Below are 23,190 nucleotides of genomic sequence, written 5' to 3'. Positions count from 1 at the left end.
GGACAGACTATAGTTAGCTATTGCATCAAAAATAAACATTCAGAATGTAATGTATTTTAATTCACATAGATTTGTTAACAGAATCAATGACATGTTATAACAGTAAATCTTTTAAAATGTTATTATAAGACAGGTTTTAATACTAAATACATCAATTTTATGGAGTTGGAGAAAAACACATGATGTATCGTATAGTGGTTTAAATCTATAACGTCATGGAAAAGTATATGACGTCAGACCTTTATGACATCATAGTATACAGATGGAGCAATTGCGATTATAGAAAATTGTTTGCAAATTTGCGGGAAATAGGTCATTTGCGTGACGTCATAGATAAACAGCGAATGAGCAATGATGACTAAAATCAAGATTAAAGTTATAGGCATCCACTATACAATGATTTGTGAAGATTTGATTTTTATACGATTCTATTTAAAAATTGGTTGAAATCGGGGGCAGATATTTGACCATACCGCACAGAGTCCTTTTAATGAACTTTTTACTACGTGGCCGGAAAACGATACGCTTAGTGTGAAAGACCTTCGGATATAATGCCACAAACAATATACTTTTCGACGATATCTCGGGTCATACCCTCAAACAAAATTTTACCATGAAAAACATTGTATTTGAAAAAGATTGTATGAAAGTGACAAAAGCAAGTCTGTTAAAAATTAATTGACCCTGTGCAAACGCTGTATGATAACATAGAAAGGACACGGGGACACGGGTCAGGAAGGCCCTGTGTTCATTTCGTTAAAATCCCCTTACAATGCAATTGAATCCTCAACGGTATCTATAAAGTGTAGGATACTTGAATAGGTTATAGTCATGGCAGGGCTATCTACTAAAGAGTTCACGGCAAATTCTTTCCGGGCAACAACTGCTATTGCACAAAATATGAATCCTGAGAGGTTGGTAGATGGAAGAACCAAGAGGTGTTTTTGAACACTACGTGCACAGTCAAACACCTATAGTGAATATACTGAATCTGTTCTTTGTGCGAAATAGATTTGCTTTCAAATTTTCATTCATTTTTTCCCCTCAGTAATTAGGCAACAATTGTAATTATGTTTTATTTTTTCAAATAAACTTGTATCGTAATGAAACGATCCTCTATATAGACAATGGCATCCCGGTGTGCACAGACGACTGGCGAGAAAGGTACAAAATTAGAGAATAAGCCTATGAATTTAGGCCCTAATATGTTAGGTATTATCTTTTGTTGTTTACATATGCATATCAAACTTTAGGTCCTCGACAAAATAAAACACTTATTCGGTTTGTAACTGACTGTTTACAGAAATTTGCAGTAACAAACCTTATAAGTAATAATGTGGTTGTTCGATGTTCACTGTGACGTACGTTGACTTTCCATAAATAAATTTTACATGCTAGAGCAAGATTTCTGATGATCACTTTTTTTTTTATCATGCATTAAGATGCGCTCAGAAGAAAATTCGATAGAATAGTTCTACATGTATTATACAATTCTAAGGAATGTTTTGTAATCATATGTAAAATGACAATAATTGACCTTTTAAAACCTACCCGGGAATTTAATCTCGACGGGTATTAGTTTTATTTTTCGTTTTATCTAGGCCTAATGTATTTCCTGTTTTTTGATACACTAAATCGAAACTCGTAAACTTAAAGACTAGCTGCGATTTACCAATTGTCGGAGACAACGATTGTAACTGGTAAGCTCGTGTCATATATTTCATCACTATCACATAAAGAGCATTGGTTTACTTGCATGCTTGCCCAATGTATGTCATACTCTTTTTTTCATTTTCCCTATCTTCAGTATTGAACATTGCTTTGCTGCTGTTTGTCGGTCGGTCTGTCCACCAACAGTTTCTGTTCATTTTCTTCGCAGAGGATGCACATATTGAAATGAAATTTGGTATACATGCATATCAGAATAATGCCTAGGTCAAGTTCTATTATTTTGGGTGCGATCGAGCCATTTTCGACAGAGTAATGCACCTTGGGCATAGAAAAATTCCAATTATTTGCAGTTGCTATTCATTTTCTTTGCAGAGGTTTAACTTTTGCAGTTTAGGTTCATCTTCTTCGCAGATGTGTCCAAGGGAGGGGGGGGGGGGGCATTAGTGTTTTACAAACATCTCTTAATTGTTTGACATACATCAGTATACTGTACCCCACAGGAAGCTATTTGATCTGTACATTGAAACATTTTTTTGACAACTCATTTGTAAAATTTAATACTTCTAACATAACACAAAGATATTTTTCAAGAGCTTTACTACATGTGTAAATCTATTGCAATATGCAAGCCGAAAAATCATCGAACTGGGGGTTTTTAAATATGATGCAAAAAAGCTAGAACAATTCTAAAATCAGTCTAAGTCTCTTAACAATTGCACCATATTGCTTAATTTTTAACGAAAAAATCTTTGAAAAATTGCTTTTCAATGAAATATGTAGTGAAACGAAAAATATTGACATTATTACTTTTGGCACCGGAATCAGTCCGAATGTAACATGTTTTACATTGTGACAATTGGGGCAAGCGCAGCAGAAACCGTTTCTACCTCCACAGGAGTAGACAATTTTATCAATGCAAACACCTTACCAGTGAGATTTTTTTTACCTGGATCATGTTGACCAGTTGACTGTTAACGCTTGACTTCACTTTTCCTCTTAATTAATGTCCATTATTTAAGCAGGGCCCTTTGACATGTGTTTGAGATGGTTACCGTCTAAACTTTGTCTAGTTTAGATCATGCACAGGGGCATCTTATCAGCTCTGCTCTCTATGACACACACACACATATATATATACTACTATGTCATAGATAGCAGAGTGGATAAGATGCCCCATGGATCATGCTATTTGCACTCTATTATGGCTGATTTTCCAATGCACAAACTCTTTTATGTATTCATACCTTGATAGAAAATAAATCATTCAAGTAAAGCCCTTGAAACCATTCAAATTATATCTTCTAAATATTAATTTCATTATTGGATTGTGTTGAAAATGTAAATATTTTATACTGTCATTTAGTACACATGACCCTGAAATACCCCAAGAACTGTTTCCTTTACAACATGTAGGTTTGGAACGCAGCTCTAGTAGCTAAAACTTACATCAATTAATATATGCAGGGTTTTGCATCACAATACTTATAATAATGATTTTATTCAATCATTATAAGGGCCCCAGAGATATATGAAAAAGTTTTCATCATAGAAAAAGATAAAGATAATGATATAATTACATGTAATCATTAAATGCATCAATAAATTAAAATCAAATCATGCATGCATACAATTTGAAAAAAAGGTAATTATGCTTACAGTATGATTTCAAGCAATAAGAGGGGAATATAGTTCTAATTTGACATAAAATATCAGCATTTTATATACAAATATACATGTAAAATATTTTTGATACAAATCCAAACAATATTTTTATGCCTATCTTAAGTATATTATTTTTTTTTTCAATAGATATCTAATTTTTCTGTAGTGATGAGTTTATATGTATAGTACCTCAATTTTGTTCTCAAGTTGACAAGTTCAGGCTTCTTTTTAAAACTTATTATTAAATACATGTACATGTAAATGCTTATTATTTTGTGTTGCATATGTACAATTATGGAAAGTCGGCATTGAAATCCTGCCCATACTAAACTTAGTAAAAAAATTAGGTATCAGGTCTTTCTAAATATTTCAAAATCTGTAAATGACAAATAAGAAACCTGCACACCCAACAATTTAATTTAAACCCAAGGAAAACTGGATAAAATATCAGATTCACAAAGAAGGACAACAAAGTATATGAGCTTTACTATGTCCACATGTTTATAAATAGATAAAATCTACGTAGGTGCTTGTATTTTCCCAGTGAGATAACCTGATGTTGATAAGACTGGTGTGAGTTTTCTATGTCAGCTAGCCTGACACGCAATATTGTATTTACAATTCTTCACGTCAATTGCTTCAGGACTACTTTCAACATGTCCAAGGACCCTCGACCTGTGGTCCACAAGAACCAGGTCAAACGCAAGGTCAGCAAGAGGCTGGGTCAGAAGCGGGACAAGTACCTGCCGGAGAGTCTCCCCCTCCTCCTGCCCCCCTGCAAGATCTGTGGGAAGAAGGCCTCGGGGATACATTATGGGGTCAACACTTGTGAGGCCTGCAAGGTGAGAATTTAGAGATAGTCAGTTTTGTATGTCAGATTAGGACATTACTGTTTTACATGTACTTGTACATTTTTTTTTATAAGACTACCTGGGTCTTTAAACTGAACAAGTCTTTCTGAGTTCTATTTGCATCTGCTCACAGTCTAAATGTTGTGCAGTGGATTCACACGTACATTATCTTTGGTATTATTACGTTGTTCACATCTTTCACAGTTTGATTAAGATTTAGAGGGATATTATTTTCATATATAATTATCATAATGATGTACGTGTATGTAAACAAGATAGTCATATTTTATTTACCCCACCCAGGTATATGTAACATTTTAAATGGAGGACCGAGGATAAATGCTCCTTTTTTCATATGCATGTAATCTGTTCAACAAGTTAATATGACTGAATTTGTTTCAAGCATGAACTATTATAGCAGTTAGAACTGTAGTACTGTAATGGATTTGTTGTGACTGCTTGTATTTACAAAAATGAACTTCAAGGTGAAGTCTACAAAACACATTTGCGCTCCAATTTTTAAAGATTCACCAGAATGCCATTCTTGATTATCTAGGCAATTGATTAAATATTAGGGTTCTCTGATCTTAAATATCCCAGTCTGATAGCAATTTTATCCAGTACTGTGGAATCATTAATTTTCGTGGGGGCCAATTTTCGTGGATTGCTAAAATTTTACAGGTTCATGGGGACGTAATTTCGTGTATTCTCTTAAACCTACAGAGGAAATATGACTTTATTACCCTAATTTATTAATTCGTGGATGAAAGGTACCCACGAATTCCACGAAAGTTTAGCCACCATGAAATCTAATGATTCCACAATATAATACCAGTTTTTAAATGCAGAAAAGTTCATGTGTGTTTGTACATGTGTATTTATTTTGCTAGGTGTCTTTTAGACAACTGTGCACAGAGACACATTCTAATAGAATTTGATTAATTAACATATAAAAAAAATGAATGTGTATGATAATTAACATGTACAATTTGCAATCTCTAGATTCAAAATATAAAAGTATAGCATGACAGTCCATTAAAACATGTAAAACATTTTCAAAGCAATCTCCAAAATGTTATATAATTATATACATGTATATAATATATCATCTCCCTGTGTGGATTCTAGATTGGGGCGTGAAATAATGCATCTAATTCATACAGAAATGATGGATGTTTTATACAAGCTTAAGTGCATACTGGTATTTTAATTACAAATGTCATTACATGTAGTTGTTGTTATGTGCAGTTGTGAATAGCCTTACACTCAACAAGTATGAGACCTACAACATTTTATCATCTTAAATATATAATTAATTCAGGTACTTGCATTAACTATTAACTAAAAAAAAACCCCTAGGGCTTCTTCAGAAGATATCTGAAGAGGAAGGAGCCATATGTTTGTGACAAGGGCTGGAACTGTGACCTTGACATCAGATCTAAGGGTCCACACTGCTCCGCATGTCGCATGAAAAAATGCCTCACCCTGGGGATGTCTAAAGAAGGTTAGTCTTTAGCAGACTTCCAGATATCTGTTAGACTTTAGCATGTTTAGAATATCATTCAGGGTTGTCTCCAAAAATTGAAGTAGAAGGAAGAAATAAACAATTAGAAGGGGCTCTGGGGGTCTAGCTTATACATGTTGCTAGATTGTGGTTGAAATGCAATAATAGCCGGGTAAGTAAGGCATTATAGGCAGAGGAATTCCTCGCCCCCCGGATCTTAGAGACAACCCTGATCATTGCATGGCAATTTAAAAATTTCCAGATATATATGATTTGTCAGGCTTGAGGATGAAGATTGAAGATTTAGATTGATTAAGACATTATGATACTAGATATGTTGGATATCACGTAGTAAGTTGCTAGATGTCAAGTACAGATCAGACCAGTAGTAGAATATTTTATATGTACACATGATGTATGATAACATTTGTTTTTATAGTTATATATATTTTTAAATTTATCATTTGTATATAACTGGATGACTATGTTTCATAATTATGAATTACTATACATACAGACAAGTCTTTTTCTACCTTTGGAGAAAATATGTTCACTAATGTATACAATATTAAATGTTAAAAACTGGTTTAAGTATGCATACATGATCACTCTGATTATAAATTTTTTTTGATATAATAATGCATTATACATGTGTATGTTTGAATTGTTATAGGAGTTCGACAAGGCCGCTACACATTGACAGAGAGAACAAACCGGATCTTGGAATTCAAACGGCTCGAAAAATCCAGAACTAATGAATGGACTTGTCAGGATAAAAAATCCAATCCAGATGAATCATTCCAAACTGACAGTAGACATTATGATAACTCTGAGAAATTCTCAACAGAGCTGGAAGATTCAGAATGCAATCCAGATAAATCCATTAAAACTGAGGGAAGAACTGGATATGATCCATATGAATCCATACATGATAGTGAACACAATTTGAATGACTATAGTGAAGATACATGTTCATCTAGCAGAATGGACATGCTTTATAGTGAGCGCCTCCAGAATTCCTTGGACCACAGTTGTTCTGGTAAGCAGGCCATGCTGCTTGAACTATCCAGTTTAGCAGCCCACTCGGGGGACTATCCAACTGAATACACTTCCAGCAGTGCCGAGGGTTCGCCTCAGGGGAAACAGACACCCAGAAATACCGGCACCCCCATGGACTCCGAGTTGCCTGCAGATGTTCAGGAAGTTGTCGAGGCATTGATGAAGGCTTACAAACATCTTCAGCATATAACACAGAGTCTCAGTGATGAGGAGATAAGGAACAGACTAGATATAGGGTTTGTGAGTAATTACTGAAAATTTGGATATAGAGTGCAACCCAATCTAACAGAGAGTAAATCCCAACTAAACCCTGGGTTTCCTTTCGGGGTTTGCTATGGGTTTACAAGAGTCGACCTAAAGTAAATCCAGAGTGGACACAGAGAGTAAACGGATCAAAAGTATACCCCTAAGAGCAAATGCTTCATGTGTATTTGGAATATACTAGGGGCAGGAATTACTGCGGCATTAAGATGATAAGATATAAGATGGGTTACTTCAGTGCGTAAAGTGGACCCTATAAGCAAACCCCGTGTAAACTCAAAGTAAAAGTTGAGTGGACCCAAATTTTAAAAAAGCAGACTCGGAGTAAACCATGATGGTAAACTTTGGGTTTAGATGGGGTCTGCTCTGGTATTAGGTTGAGTCTGATCGGTACTGTAGACGTCTGTATTTAATTTAGCAATCATTTGATTTAATGTTTTCTGGTAAAAATGATCAATAGGAAATTTAGGATTAGATTTAGATCCTGAAATTTCTTAATGTATGTGTACATATAATCTTTGTAACTTATACCTGTTCATGAAAGCATGAGTTTGTAGGGATTATATGTCATGTCAAAACATTAATCTTAATACTAATCTATATGGTCTTCTGTTTATGAAAGGAATATTGATTGTTAATATTGAATGATAAAGATAATAAATGAGATATATATAAACTGCATTTCTAATACTATAGCCAACTACGGAACTCAATCTTGTTTCAAATCATTTCATCTAAGATACTAGTTGTGTCTCAAGTCATTTCATCTAAGTTACTAATTGTGTCTCAAGTCATTTTATCTAAGTTGCAAACCAAAAACAAAGTTGTGTATCAATGTAGGCAAGACATCAAGATAAAGTGAACCTTTTTGGGAATCTTGACCCGATTCCTACCAAAGAATACAACGAGATTTTTGAGAAGACAAACTTGGACGTGGATAGTCGAACCCAGAACTCAAGCAGAAGAAGAGAAGAGTTTGGATTAGCCATGGCAGACTATGTTGCTTTCAGTAACGAGATTCCAGGGTTTAACGAGCTTTCTGCAAGAGACAAAGCTACATTAGTAAAAGGTTAGAAATATAATGATCATTATACATGTAATGTAGCTGAGAAAGAGCAAAACATTCTTTGATTTAACAAACAGAAGTAATTTAGATGTATTCTGTATTAATTTTCAGTGTCTCGACTAGACTTTTTCCTTAGCCTTGAGTACCGAGCTAAGGATCCCGAGACTGAGATGATGATCTCATACTCGGGTCGAGCTGCACATCTCTCTGACGCCTGCGCATACCTCCCTCAGGATATGTTGAGATCTTGGTGGAAACTGACTTACGATCTGAGAGGACTACAGATGACAACGGAGGAGCACGCCACACTACTGGCGCTGTGTCTGATGTCAACAGGTTAATGTCAACTGGATATATTTACCATAATGATGTTGATAAAAAGTGATGATAATTTGATAAAGATAAATTATTAGTATACTTATAGGTTCCCGTTGGTTCCTTAAGAAATTGAACACTTTGAGTCTTGGCACAGACTTTTTAAAAAAAGTATTGGACAGGTGCATTTCTTGATCATGTTTCTCAACTGACCAAGTGCTTAATGGATCACAGTTATATAATTTTATTAATAGAAGTGTAGAATGTAAAATGTGCCCTGAAAACAAGAAACAAAATGTTGAGTTTCATGGTTACCTAAAAGAGACAATGCTTTAAAAAAGTGTGTAATTTATCAAAAATATTGAAGTTTCCCAAAGGTAAAAGATTTAGAATACAGCTAAATTTAAGGAAGCATTAAATCGGTAACCATACTTTGTTTTTTGCAGACCGTTGTAAACTTGAGTCCCCAGAATCTGTACAGAAAATAGAAGCTACACTTGTCAAAACCATGATGTCCCTACTCCAGAGGCGGTACGGGGAGAGGGCGGGGCTACAGTTCTCCTCCTACATCAGCTTGCTGACCAAGCTAAGGGGAATTAGTGAGGAGTACCATGCTGTGTATCGCAAAATCTGTGAGGACAAGGTCCTCATTGCGAGGGCACCAGAACTACTGTCTATGCTCTTTGATGACTGAATGAAGAGTGAACATCTTTTTGAGGTTACCAGAACTTGAGTGATCCTCATTGTTACTAGAACGTGTATTAGTAAGGAGTGAAACCTTGATGTTAGGGCACCAGGCCCGACCACCACCAAAATTTTCAAATCACTCATCTCAATCCTCAACTCAAATCCTTAAAAGTGCTTAAACTTGAGGTAAAAACTCAGACTTGAGGCCGAGTATTGACTTGAGGAAAGTTGGTGATGGCAGGGCCAGAGCTTCTTTCACTGAGGAGTGAACCTCATTGTGAGGGCACAACAACTTCTATTATCACAAAGGAATAAAATCATTGTTGAAAATGGGTATTTTATCTGTACTAACTGTTAATGAATACATAGTATTCACTTCCTCAAAAAACATGAAAAAGCCATTGTTTTGTAATCCCCACATCTGAGTAAATAAGCTGTCTTTTTGTGGATAAAAGTTTGCAATGATGCCTTTGATAATGAAAAAAAAATATTTTTATTATAATTAGGTGAGCCACACTGGTGTGTGTTTTGCAATTTTACAAATTATATGATTGTTTGACTGCCAAAGATTAGCCTTCTGTGATAAATTTTAAGGATCATTAAAACATTGTTATAACTGTAGACTTATTTTTGATTGCCCTGATGAAGGTGCCATATTGAACCTCTGATTCCGTCACTTTATATAAAATCAGAAATGGATGTCCATGTACATGCATTTATGTTTTGCAGAAGCAATGCATATTTTTCTTGTTTTTGTGATATTAATGAAGTATTTGACTCTGCACTTTTGCCTTAATTTGCTTCTTGTCACTACCAAATAAAGAATAGTTTGCATGCAATTGAAATGGAAACACTTTAGACTGTTTACAGATTTAAGAAGATTATACAATATGTATGTTTTTAGAGAAATCCATTTTTTCTTTCTTTATGATGTCATTATGAAGTTTACATGAAAACTAAAAATCCATGTGCCATATTTTTATTATAAATCCATAGCTTGGCCTATGGAAAAATAACTTGATATATTTATATAAATGAAATAGCAGCTGTTAGCTATACTTATGTTGCATTAATTTTGTTGTTTGTTGTGTGTTCATGCACTCAAATGTTTGCTCATTCTTACAATTTATTAGAGTAAATTCTTTATTCCAATAGAAGTGTTTTTTTTAGAAATTAAGTTTCTCTCCATGTGTATTAAAACATGGTATAATATACAATGATGTATATCTGTTTGGTATCAATGATTATATTAGTTGTAAAAAATGCTAGTTATGTGAATATTATGAATACAATATTTACTATATATTTTATTTCTAAAACCGGTAGGTTGGGTGATTTCATTGTATCTGTTAATTTCCAACGCGAAAAGCAATCAGTTAATATTGTTTGGGTGAAAAACATTATATTTTGCCTATTTTAACCCCCAATGCTCTCTCTCTCTCTCTCTCTCTCTCTCTCTCTCTCTCTCTCTGCAAGGGTCTAGACTAAATGTTTATTCTCATTCTTCAGATTTTTCAAGACTATGTTAGATTTTGATATTACATGCATTAATTCTGGAGATACCATTAATCATTATTTTCATTCCATCTGAGTTAATGACTTTGAACTTATTTAAGGTCTCTGGTTCTATATTTTTTACATCAAAAAAATGCACATTACTTGTAATTAACAGATTAGATTTATTACTTGCTTTATTACGATAGAGTTGCATACAAATTATAGCGTAATTATGATAGGCTGTTTTATCATGGTTGATACATAAGAAACTTTTCATTGTTTTATTACTAAAATAAAAAGAACATGTGTTTATTCTCTCACAGATAGAAGCAGCTATCTTATTATTCCTGGTGAACCTTATTCCTAAACAATTATAGCTCTCAGGTCTATCGATGTCAAATATTAATATATACCAACTTGAGGGTGTATAGTACATGTATAAATATACGTGAACATTTTTCCTTTAAAAAAACCCACACATTTTTTTATATTTCATCTTTTGTATTGTGATTTTAATATCACTTAAACGTGATAATGTAATTATCATATTTTGGCTGTGATGCATGTAAATATTTGTCTATAACAATCATAATTATGTAAGAAAAGAATTACTGTATGATTTTGATATAGAAAATTTTATTTATACAAAATTAAAAGTTCAGTGTTTGCATTGTTTTGCTTGCATCCCTCTGAAGATTTGTCAGGGATCGAGATATAGTCCATCTTTCCAGTAAAGAATTAATTTGCTTTGTGTCCAAATAGAAGTCTTGACTGACTGGTGTCCAGAGTTTATCAGCTGTGCATGCCTTTTGTTTCAGAGTTTCAACATGCTACACACTGTATAATCATCTTTATATATTCTTCCCTGGCTTTTTATCAATTAAGTTGATAAAATTATAAGTATTCAACTTGATATATTTACATTTTCCAGTGTCTTTGCCTGTGATAACACTACGTATCGATTTTGTACTATATAACCCATAATACAAATGACGCCAAATCGAGGCGCCAGCGGGGTTTGCTTATTTATATTTAAATATATAATCGTATGATGGCTTAAAATCATATAAATATAAGTAATAAGGAATCATTTTTTGAATATTATGAGATGATAATTTCGGTCGGGGTGTGATCAAATCTATCACAAAGCCCTTCGGGCTTTATTGGATTTGATCACACCCCGACCGAAATTATCATAATACTCAAAAAATGATTCCTTATTCCTTATATAAGTCTGATGACCTAGAAAATGACCTTCAATTTCTATAGATCAGTTAAAGGTCAAGGTCATGTTGTTCTCATTTGTCAAGATATTCCAGTTTTTTTTAATTTTCTAAATGTGATCCAGTAGATAGTTTTAATTGGAGTTTGTTTCTGGATCCCTAGTATGATTTATTTTAGATTTTTGTATAACTTGCACTTAAATCATGCTTAAAAGATCAAGTTCATATTCATTGCTACACAGTGTTTGAAATGGTTTCATGATTACACATTCAGCAATTAGACATATATTAGATAACTTCTGTGAATTAATTTTCTGTTACCAGTATATATTGTTATTTTTTTAATATGAATTGTAAAAGTAATGATTGCCACAATTTTTTATTTTGTTATGTTGTAGAAATCAACGAATCAGTTGTTTATTTGATGTATGTTGTAACAGTTAGTGGTATTTTTAGTAGCTGCTACTGTAGAATCATTAGATTTCGTGGTGGCTCAATTTTCGTGGAATTCGTGGGTACCTCTCATCCACGAAATAAAATCACCCACGAATTAATACATTAGTGTAATAAAGACATATTTCCTTTGTAGATTTAAGAGAATACACGAAATTACTTCCCCACGAACCTGTAAAACTTAAGCAATCCACGAAAATTGCCCCCCTCGAAAATTAATGATTCCACAGTATTTATTTTATCAAAAAAAAAGAGTTAATGTTCTTTGTTGTTTTGAAAGAGTATGTTTTATGGTACACCTTCATTATTTTGGTAAACAGTACTGTTTTCCACAATAAACAATGGAATTAACTGTAAAATATGGGTACTTAAAATTTATTTTCTTCTATCATCTTTCTGTGGTTTAATAATTAATATCATTAAGTGCAAATTAACTTAAAGTGTCAGCCATTATATAAATGATCTATTACACATGTAAGTCATAATTTGAAACAGGTTGAGGGTTTTACAGTTTTTACCTTTGTAAGAAAATTTCAAATGCATTTGGTGGTCAAAATTGAAATTAAAAAAAAAATTGATTAAAATAAAAAAATTAATTTTTTTTAAAATCAATAATCTTTTTGGGAATATGGTGTACACGGGTCTTATTTATCTCCATTGACATTAACAGGACAGTGTTGCTTACTTACCTCCTAAAATGGAAATTTTTTCAGGCCTTAAAATGTCATGGTAAAACCCTACACCTAACGCAATATACATGTACATGTATGTACTTTAAAAATTTGTAAGTTGTCTTGTAAAACTATAAAGAAACATGTACCGGTATACAGAACTCACAGCGAAGAGACCATGCAATCTTGCAAATTTGTTGGGGCATTATTGATGCATTGGACATGACTTCAATGTCAATGTCATGACTTCAATCAGCCACTATCCATAAATTGTCAACTCTAATGTGTTTGACAGGTATTAAGTCATTGTTAAGGCCCACACTTATATTAGCTTACTGGTAACAATTTACATCCCTCTCTTTCTTTGTTTTATAGTTAGGCCTAATTTAAAATATTCTGCATGCATAAAATTAATATACATATACATGTACTGTAAATTTTTAATTAAACGCGAGGAATTATTTTCTGGGTAAAATCGCGTGAGGCAATCCTCGCGGATTTTAAAATCTCGCTTTTATTTTTCAGACTGAGTTTCAAACTATAGGAAGTAATAACAAAAAATTGTTAATCGCGATTTTATGTTATCGCGATTTGATACAAAACCGTGGAATCCAAGAAATAAGTACTTGCGTGTAAAATAAGAAATTTACAGTATATTACATGTACATTACTGTATTTTAAATTACACAGAATATTGTTCATGATAAGAAGCTGATTTTCTGTTTAATGTGTTATTTTACATCAATTCTGCTCCATAATCCTCACTTGTTGTCCAATGATGTCCAATTATGTTACATAGTTTAATACTGATCTGCGCATTGGATTCCTGTTGTTTATTATCAATATGAACATACTGACCATCATGATCTTCACTGTCAGATTAATTCAATGCTTTTTTCTGACATTGTATTCGTGTAATAATAATTTCCTTCTGAGATAAATGGACTTGAGAAATATGAAATTTTACACTATAACATCTAATGTATATAAGGATAAAAATACTTTTAGGAGAGTAGATTGGGGGTTTCTCAGATTTCCAGCTTAATTAATATCATTAACTGTTTCAGAGTATACATAACTTTTTTTAATGCATGGGTGTCTTGTAGTTTAAATATACTACTACTACATACATTATGTATAAATACCAGTTCATAAATACTTAGGATAATTAATTTCTTATTTTGCGCGAATAGTTACTTTCGAAATTCTTTTGTTTTGCATCAAATCACAAGAATATAAAATCGTGAATGCTGGGCTAAAATTGTCAGTTTCATGTAATTTTTATATGTCAGAAAAATTAAAGCAAAATTTTTTAAAATCTTGGAGGGTGTACCGCTTCTCACAATAAAGATAAATATTTGTTCTTCTCATTTCAGTAGAAATCTACTGAAACAGTATTTAAGTGCTTTTATACCGAGTTATACAGAAGTAACAGGATTTTCGAAAAGGGATAAAATTTTATTCATATTTACTCGTAAATGTTATGGTTTAAGATTTTATCAGTTTTAATACCTAGTGAACTTCCATTAGAGTTTATGTGTCAAAATGAAAGTCGGAAAGTGTACCCTGAACAAGCCTTCCAAATGTTTAAAAAAAAATAATTATGAAAGCTTTAAAGCATTTTTCTCTTCAAAAAATTAAACTCAATACTTGCTAGCTGACAAATTAAGATTTATCCATACTTTTCTAGATGAGCCTTAAAGTTGCATGAAAACAAATTGTCCTTAAAAAAAACCTGAAAATGTTCAAAGAGGACGAAGCTGCATTCAAATATAATTTGTTTGAATTTGATGGACTATTAACCTGAAGGAGCTGAAAGGTATTTTGACGCAATTTAATTGTAATTTTATTACGGAAATGAAAGATCTTAAGTAAATCAAGGAACCTAGAGAGAGACTATTGATTTTTCATCGCTGAAAAAAAGTTTGAACACGATACTGTGGTAGCTCCGACCGTTCTTTATGGTAAGGTAATATCTTCAATGATGTTTACACAGACTTGAATAATGTTTGTTTGTTTAGTGATAATTCTTTTTTTTTTCTTTAAAAGCAGCAAGTGAACCATTCAAGTTTAGTAAGTTATACCTTTAGAATTGTGCAATTTAAATGTTTAATTAAACAAAAAAGTTGAGACGATTTAGGTGTGAATGTTTTAGTGTGTAAAAATACCTGCACCTAATGTAATTATATTGTTCACTTCTATTGTTTGCTGTGCTTTAAGCCTGTCAGGAGAGATTTTTATGTGCAGTTTGATGAACAGACATTCAGAGCTGGCTACATAGATTAGCTGTGTTCACCTGATGTTAAAGTGGAGAATTCTACTCATGGCAAATTTCACTCTTCAGAACTTGTGTGGATCAAAATTCACCACTGCATGGCTTTTACTGGATCTATTCTAAAGGTAACTTGATTATGTCCATAAAATTCTCATCAATGTTTATTTGTCTGCCTAGCTTATGTAAGGGCTGGCTCACATATGCTGTAATCCCAAAATTATAAATCTATTTTTCATTACCAGTAGTTTTCTATAAAATGCTTGACAAAATTAATTTATCATTTTTACCTGGTTAGTAAATATTGTTATTAAACTTTGTCATTATGACAAGCATAAATGGAACAGCCTTAATAGACAGCTTTATGTCATTCTGTTGACAGCTAGACGCTAACAAGTGTATGAATTTAAATTAAATAATTTAAAGCTTTTTATTGCATTCATGTGCAATCTCTTTAAAGAAAGCTTGGTTGTAAACACTTCAGAAGTTTTCATTTGGTGATATATGGTACTTATTGGCAGCTGAGGTGTTTAAAAGACAAAACTCTTGTCAGTTTCATATCAGTTTCTTATTTTAGCAGTTGAATATTAAGGTTGTCAATTGTCAGTTATATATTATGATACTTATTGGCAGCTGAGGTGTTTAATAGACAAAAATCTTGTTAGTTTCATATTTTAGCAGTTGAATATTAAGGTTGTCAATTGTCAGTTATATATTATGATACTTATCGGCAGCTGAGGTGTTTAAAAGACAAAAATCTTGTCAGTTTCATATTTTAGCAGTTGAATATCAAGGTTATCATTGGCAGATGAGGTGTTTGAAAGACAAAACTCTTGTCAGTTTCATGTCAGTTTCATATTGTGGCAGTTGAATATTAAGGTTGTCAATTGTCAGTGATATGATACTTATATGCAGTTGATGGGGGTTGTAACAGTTGATCATCAAACCTCATTTTGTCAGTTATATTCTACTTTGATATTTGATATGAGGGAGGAATTGAACACACATATCTCTGAAGCCTCAATGATACTTGTTAATATGTGAGGTGTAGACACATTTATGTCATTTGTCAGTTAAAATTATTAAAATTAACGATACTTGGGACAAAAACTCCTTTACACAGTCATGTTTTACTTAATATGATACTTGCTACAGTAACTAACACATTGCTTGGTACAAAAATTTTCAGAATGTCTATTATTATAATAGGTAGGCTTATTATATAATGGTAAGGGGTAAAGACACAAACATTATGTCAGTTATAAGATTCCTGATGCTCATGCAGATACACACATAACTCATGGCTATTACTATCACTGTCGAGTGTCACTCACTAACTCCAAAAACAGCTAGAGTATGGTGAACATGTACGTTATAGTAATCGTAAGGTATTGTAACGTAGCTCAAGTATTACAACTTAATACAAAGTTATGCCATCTATTAGTCATCTCAGGCCTGCATCTGAAACTATTAATAATTTTATCTGCATGTAAGAAGATATTTGTGGAGATATGATAATAAAAACTGTTGTACTTTGCAGTTTATACATGTATGTTATCATAATTGTTGGGATAGTTGAATTATAATGGGTAAGGGTGACATGTAATAATATTTGTACAGGTGCAAAAATTAAAAAAATACGCAATTCAAACTCTACATGTATGTACATGATAGGTTTAAGAGATACAGTGTACGAATACCTGTGTCTACAAATAAAGTTTCCTAAAAAGGAAGTTCAATACTCAATCTTATCTGTCTTTTGATAAATCCATGCTGTGAACATTTCAGGTCAGACACAGAATTAAAAAAGGCTGCAGTCTTACAATATGGGCTTGTAGAAATTGGAAAACCAAGAAAACGGTCGAATACAACATACCCGGGATAACCTGCTATTGGCTAAATCATAATGGATGTTCCAAGTAATGTATTATTTTTATTGGCAGCATTTTTCATTATTTGATAAACTTAGAGGCCCCTGAAGTTAAAAAGATTTTTTTTTATAAAAAAATATCCCCATACAAAGTTATTAGTTTAGTCAAAGTATTTATCTTATTATTAAACAAATATTTTTAACTTTAGGCGCCTGTGGATATATAAACTTATCAAAGAGGAGCCAAATTACTTTTAATTTAGAGAGTGGAGAATATTCCAATAAATTTCTTTTTTTTAGGGGTGATAGAATTAGTATGAATTCATCAGCATTGTTCTAAAAAGCTCAGAGTAAATAATCTCAAAATATCTTTGTCATGCTTGATAATATGTAAAGACAGTAGCACCTTGATAAACAAAGAAAGGCTCATGTAATCCTGCGTAAACTCGTAGAATTATCAGAATCAATACACTGAGTGGATGTGACATTTGATGGCGATAAATGCAGACTATTTCTTCTATCAATTTGTCTGCATTATTTACCATCCCCTGCAATCAACACAAGGCCAATTATGACGCTTTGTAATCAACAAGACTGTTTTCTCCTCTTTTACAGGCCTTTAACGTGCCTGTAATCTAAGTAATCAGCATTGTTGGAGGGGGATTATTGTTGCCAAGATGCCATTCGCCCCAACTCTGAAACTCCGGTCCACTGGGTCTAGGCTGTCTGCCCGTGGCAGAAACGGTTCTACTCCGGGAACCGGACATCAGCAGATATTTCCGTCTGGAGCAAGGAGATCCAGCGACACCGGCCTGCTTTACAACGGTGAAGAGTAAGTCAATCTTCATTCCCTCTTCTTCACATCTTTCTCTCATTCCTTAATCCTTTAATCTATCTTTAATACTTCTATACTAACCATTTGTTGTCTGTCTTACTCCCACTCCTAGAGACTTTAGCTTCCATTGCTCATTTTTAAATACGCATTCTCTCTCTCTCTCTCTCTCTCTCTCTCTCTCTCTCTCTCTCTCTCTCTGAAAAATCTCTACCAGGAAACTCTCTACATATACCAGTCTTTGCAGCTTCTTTTCTTTTTATTTAATTGGCTATCTCCCTAACATAATTTTCCTTCTCTTTTTTTTTTCTTTTTTTTTTTGCTTTTTTATTAATTCCTTAGTAATTGTAAGCTATTGTTAAATCATTTTTTTGTTAAAAAAGATCTTGTGAATTTTGTGGATTGCCCAGGGTTTAATATACCTTTAACAATCAAGTTGACAAATAAATATATGCAGATATAATTGCATTTTCAAAGAGATCTTATCCAAGAAATTAGCTTGAATACAGTCATAAAATTTGAATGCTTCACAAAAATTTTAATTTGCCCTTACAACTTATGATTCAAAAGAATGATTTTGGAATCATTAAACACATTTCTATGAAATGATTATATTCTAAATTTCAAAGGAGTTTTCAGAATCGCTCTGGAATCCTTTTTTCTTTTTTTAATTTTTGTGTAATATTGCTTTTTGATAACATTTGTTAAACCTTTTCCATCCCAGTTTGTATCTAAATCTTAATAAATTTTAAAAGTGAAATAATTTCAGTCAATTTCTACTTTCCTTTTTGTAATTTTTTTCTCATGGCAATTAGTGCATGTATGTGAACTCAAATATTGATGGACAATTTTTTTAAATTATTTTCTGAAATATCCTTTTAAAATATTTGTGAAGTGTGAAACAAGGGAAACAACTCCTTATTCATTAACAATATTCTATTCTATGATAGTTTATTTTTTTTACTTTTGAATCATATAATAAGTGAGTCAAAACAGCTCTAATGAGACAAAGAATTGTGAGAATAACTAAAACATGATTGTGATGAAGATTCTCGGTTGCTGAAGATTTACAGCATTCTGCACTAATTAATTTGCTCTAGGAAAGACAGCAGGTGGCTTAATTAACAAAATGATGTTACAGAGCATCAAAGCTATATATTCCCTATAAGCTATGTCCTATGTAATTACTGAAAATTTTATCTTAAACATGCTGCTAAAATGTGTCTGAGAGAGAGAGAGAGAGAGAGAGAGAGAGAGAGAGAATTGATGTTTATGAGGCAAAAATAAGGAGAGAGAGAAAGTGAGATGATAATGCTGGTTTTAATGCTTTTGTGTGTTTATAAGACTAAAAAAATAATATATTGTTAGATTATATAAAAATTTGTACGAATGAGGAAATCTGTGAGAGAGAGAGAGAGAGAGAGAGAGAGAGAGAGAGAGAGAGAGAGAGAGAGAGAGAGAGAGAATTATGGTGATAATTGTGATACAGAGAGACAGACAAACATACTCTGATGAAATGAGAGAAACATGTGCTCGAGCCAAGTTATTTATGCCACATTCTTTAATTAAGTTATTATAGTTGATTATTAAAAAAAATAAACTTTTGCAGTCTTCAACCTGCAGATTTAGTTTGCCTTCAAATTGATTATTATGTGAAGTATGCATGCATGATTACTTCAATGAGTGCTAGGGTGTGTTTCTGATGAAAAAAATTGTAAATTCTTGTACACATTAAGAAAACAGAAGGCTTTATGAACTTAGACACCAAGTGCATACAGAAGGGTGATTATGAAAACCCATCTGATTATCATGATAAAGTTGTTACGAGAGTTCTCACTTCATTAATTCACCTCTGTTTTCATGGTTAACTTGTTTTTCTGCAAGATATATTAGATCCTTCATACATGCATATGATATATCATCCTTTCGATTTTTAGAGACGCAGTTTACTGTTAATTTTTAGAGTATCATAAATTTCTTGAATTTAGCAAAGTGCCAAAAAAAGTGTGAAACATGTGACGCATCTAAATTAGATAATTGAAGTACTTTTAGCAGATTACATGCAAAACTAATGCAGAATGAATGCTGAAGCTCTCTGAATGATTAGTGCATACTCCCCCTTTCCTAAAACTATAATTAAGTTTCTTTCACCTGCATGCCAGTTTTAAAGGCTGTCAGATTTTTGAAAAGTTCATTTTTGTACAACGGAACAGGCTGGGTAATTTTGTCCGGCCGTGATCAATGGAAACCTAACGCTTCTACAAAGCGAAACTTTGCACCTCTTCCCCTTCTAGTTTGACAAGTGGCCTTTTATGGACACCATAATGGGAAAATGGAGGGTTTTGCTTCTCAATCCAATTTATCGGCATATTTTGATGGATCATGCCTGGCTTAACATTGTCTGTAGAATCCACTTAGGCCCCATCAAAACAGAGTGATCCTTTTAAAGAAAAAAGATCATCGCTGTAAATAATCCGAGAAAAATACCAATTTTAACGTTTTAGAAAAAAGGTATGTAACTATTTATAATGTATCAAGTCCCAAGATCTTTTCTCAGATTTCTTGTTTAACTTTGGTGAAAGAAATACTGGTATACTAGGTTGAGATGAAATAGCAATAAATATATATACATTGCTGAAAATAAATTAAGTATAAATTGAGTTACGTACAGTAATTAGAAATGAAGTTCTTAACATACACTTGTAATTCTTATTTTACAAATTACTTATTGATGTATAATTATGATACATAATGTAGTACTGTGAAATCGAAAAATTTATTAGATATTATCAATACCCAACTGACTATTTATATCTAATTATTAATAGTATATAAAAATGTCATTTTTTGTTTAAATGAGATTTATTTTCAAAAGATTAAAAGATCCAGGAACTGACATTCATTGGTACTGCTAATGAAGGACTCCTTTAATTCAGTGCCCTGGCCCAGTCAGAATAGAGATTGATCAGTATAAGAAGTCAATCACCCAATGATGCAAATTGATGAAAGCAGTTGGGGAAATAAATGCTAACTCATTAATCTTACACATTTCAAATATTTTTATATTCTACTAATCACTAACTTAAAAAATCAAGACATGAATTAAGTTCTGGTAATTTAAAGTGCCAAAATTAGCATCCCATCAAATTAACCTACTATACTGCATTATAAAAATAACATCTTGACAGCTCAAACTCAATTAGATCAAGAGAACAGTTGACCTCTGAATTTTTAGAGGTCGCCAGATATTATAAAGATTTAGCTATCAATACCTGATCAAAATATCAATGGTATGTGCAACATTTATCAAAGTATGACATTTGATCCCGGAAAATAAGACTGCAGTGTCTTAATAAATTGCTCTTAATGCAATCATGAATCAATCAATTTAACCGAGTAAACGTTAGTGCACCCAGTCCCCTTATGTTATAATTATGTGTTTGAATTAGCATGCATGCAATGCCCATTAATAATAAATTTTATCATAAAGGCAAATCTTCAAGCTCATTAAAATTTTTTATGAATATACAAAGAACATCTTGGGAGTTCTATAATTTATTTTCCAAGGGGGGGGGGGGGAGGTTCAAGGGTTATCTACTATGTTTGCCTTGGGAGGGGGGAGGGGGTCCAAGGCTTACTTTTGGCTTTAGTACAATGTAAATTTTAAAAATTTTCAGGAGGGTTCAAGACCTCCCCTCCCTTGTCCCCCTTTAGATCTACACATGTCTTTTTGGGTTATTTTGCATTTTTAAGACAGTCTTTTCAAGTTTTGATTCAACTACTTTATTTAAACCTGAAAAAAGAAAGATTTGAAAGTTGTTATCTAATTTACATAGTTTCAATTCTACCTTACATGGGAACTTCATTTTCTAGCCAATGTTTAACCAAACAGCTTTAATTTTGTGTTTAGAATCTCATAAAGCCATTAAAAGAACATGAAATTACAGCAACCACTTCAAATGGCTTGGTCTTTATAAACCACTTTTTATTTCCTCGTTAAGCAATAAAACGTTTTTCTTCGATGTTGAAGAAGTCACATCGGAATTTTTTATCCTGATAAGTCTCAAAAAGTTAAAGCATGCATGACCCCTGTCTATTGTGAAATATGTGGTTAAAATGAAATAAAGTCTGCGCTGAAAATTTATCTCAACAATAAAAGGAGGGCTTATTTAAATTCATCCTTAACAGACTATTTATTGTCATACAAATTTGAAATCTATTTGATCGGGATCTTAATCTGTATTCTGGCTATAACGAAAAGTAAACTGCCAAAGAAAAGTTCTTATCTGATCGTTTGACCTTGAAAAAAGTAGTGAAACTGTAATATCTTTTTGCCCGAAGTTTTGCATTTATTTTTTCCAGAATTTTAATAACCAAGGAGAGAACATGGAAGCAAAATTGTGAAATTTTATTTTCCTTCTTATTAGAGTGACTTCATTGTTATTATGCTTGAAATAGCATTGTTGAAACATATAATTGAATATAAAAAATGAGTTTGCCTTTATGTGTACACCCATTTAGAGAAAAGGATATCTTAAACTTGATGATTTATAGATAAAATTGTTGAAATCTAACTCCCCTTGAAAAATGCACGACTGCATCAGTGTAAATGAAGCAGACATTTAAAATTCGACAATTTGTAAAGGAAACAAGCAGAATTTAGCATAGGATTATACAGTTTGGGGTATTTTTGAGGCAAAAGAATCCCTAGTCAACCATTTTTGTCTGCCGACGGACTTTTAAAATTGCATGTTTAAGAGCCATCAATGAAAACTGTGGTCGTTGTGTGTTTATTACAGAAATAATCCTGGTTTTGTTTTTTCGTTTTTTTTTTTTTGGAGAAAATTGAAAAATGTTTAAAACAGGTTTATAAGTTACTTAAGAAGATTGAATGGGTCTTTGAAATTCCCCCATATATGACGAGGTGTTATTGTTTATGGATAAAGTTTCCATTTTTACGGAATTGATTGATGCCATTTGTTTGATAATTTCACAGAGATTGATCACATACATGGAATTCATTGAGGGGTCGTTATAAAGGCCAATGTTTGAGACCTTCCTTTGTTCACCTGAGTAAATGATAGCTCACAGGTGAAAAAATGGCTGGATAACTTTGTTTTACCGATATTTATTAATTACGTACTATCTGCCATGCGGATCGACCAATGGCCAACTTAATGTGATTCTATCATTTGGATTACTGTTATATAGCTGTATTAATGCGGACGTTCGATCAAGCTGACCGTAAAGCAAATGGGACTTTAAAATTTGAACCTCCAAGGTATGTATAAGGAAA

At 32.6% G+C, this 23,190-nt stretch overlaps 2 protein-coding genes across 4 annotated transcripts in view; both read left to right on the top strand.

Annotated features, from left to right (window-relative positions):
* The first annotated feature begins 1,601 nt into the window (after window positions 1–1,601).
* LOC105325707 (nuclear receptor ROR-beta) lies at window positions 1,602–10,710 on the top strand. The gene is made up of 7 exons (XM_066081671.1): window positions 1,602–1,700; window positions 3,977–4,175; window positions 5,544–5,688; window positions 6,362–6,987; window positions 7,849–8,077; window positions 8,186–8,410; window positions 8,836–10,710. Exons 2-7 carry the CDS (start codon window positions 3,990–3,992, stop codon window positions 9,081–9,083), a joined length of 1,659 nt encoding a protein of 552 aa, XP_065937743.1. The 5' UTR covers window positions 1,602–1,700; window positions 3,977–3,989; the 3' UTR covers window positions 9,084–10,710.
* Window positions 10,711–14,994: 4,284 nt separating this feature from the next.
* The window catches only part of LOC105325708 (bifunctional arginine demethylase and lysyl-hydroxylase JMJD6), a 31,287-nt gene continuing 23,091 nt past the window's right edge, over window positions 14,995–23,190 (top strand). Inside the window, exons 1-3 of one of the 3 annotated variants that reach the window (XM_066081668.1) lie at window positions 14,995–15,320; window positions 16,981–17,111; window positions 17,678–17,894. In XM_066081668.1, coding sequence (XP_065937740.1) covers window positions 17,740–17,894 — 155 coding nt within the window. In that variant the 5' untranslated portion in view covers window positions 14,995–15,320; window positions 16,981–17,111; window positions 17,678–17,739. Of the gene's footprint in view, window positions 15,321–16,980; window positions 17,112–17,677; window positions 17,895–22,737; window positions 23,176–23,190 lie in introns of those variants that run through there. The other 2 variants (XM_011425381.4, XM_011425382.4) reach the window with 2 other exon arrangements.

This window comes from Magallana gigas, chromosome 4 (assembly GCF_963853765.1).
Source record: "Magallana gigas chromosome 4, xbMagGiga1.1, whole genome shotgun sequence".
Classification (NCBI taxonomy): domain Eukaryota; kingdom Metazoa; phylum Mollusca; class Bivalvia; order Ostreida; family Ostreidae; genus Magallana; species Magallana gigas.
Note: the sequence above shows the minus strand (reverse complement) of the source record. Positions and strands in the feature narration are given on the sequence as shown.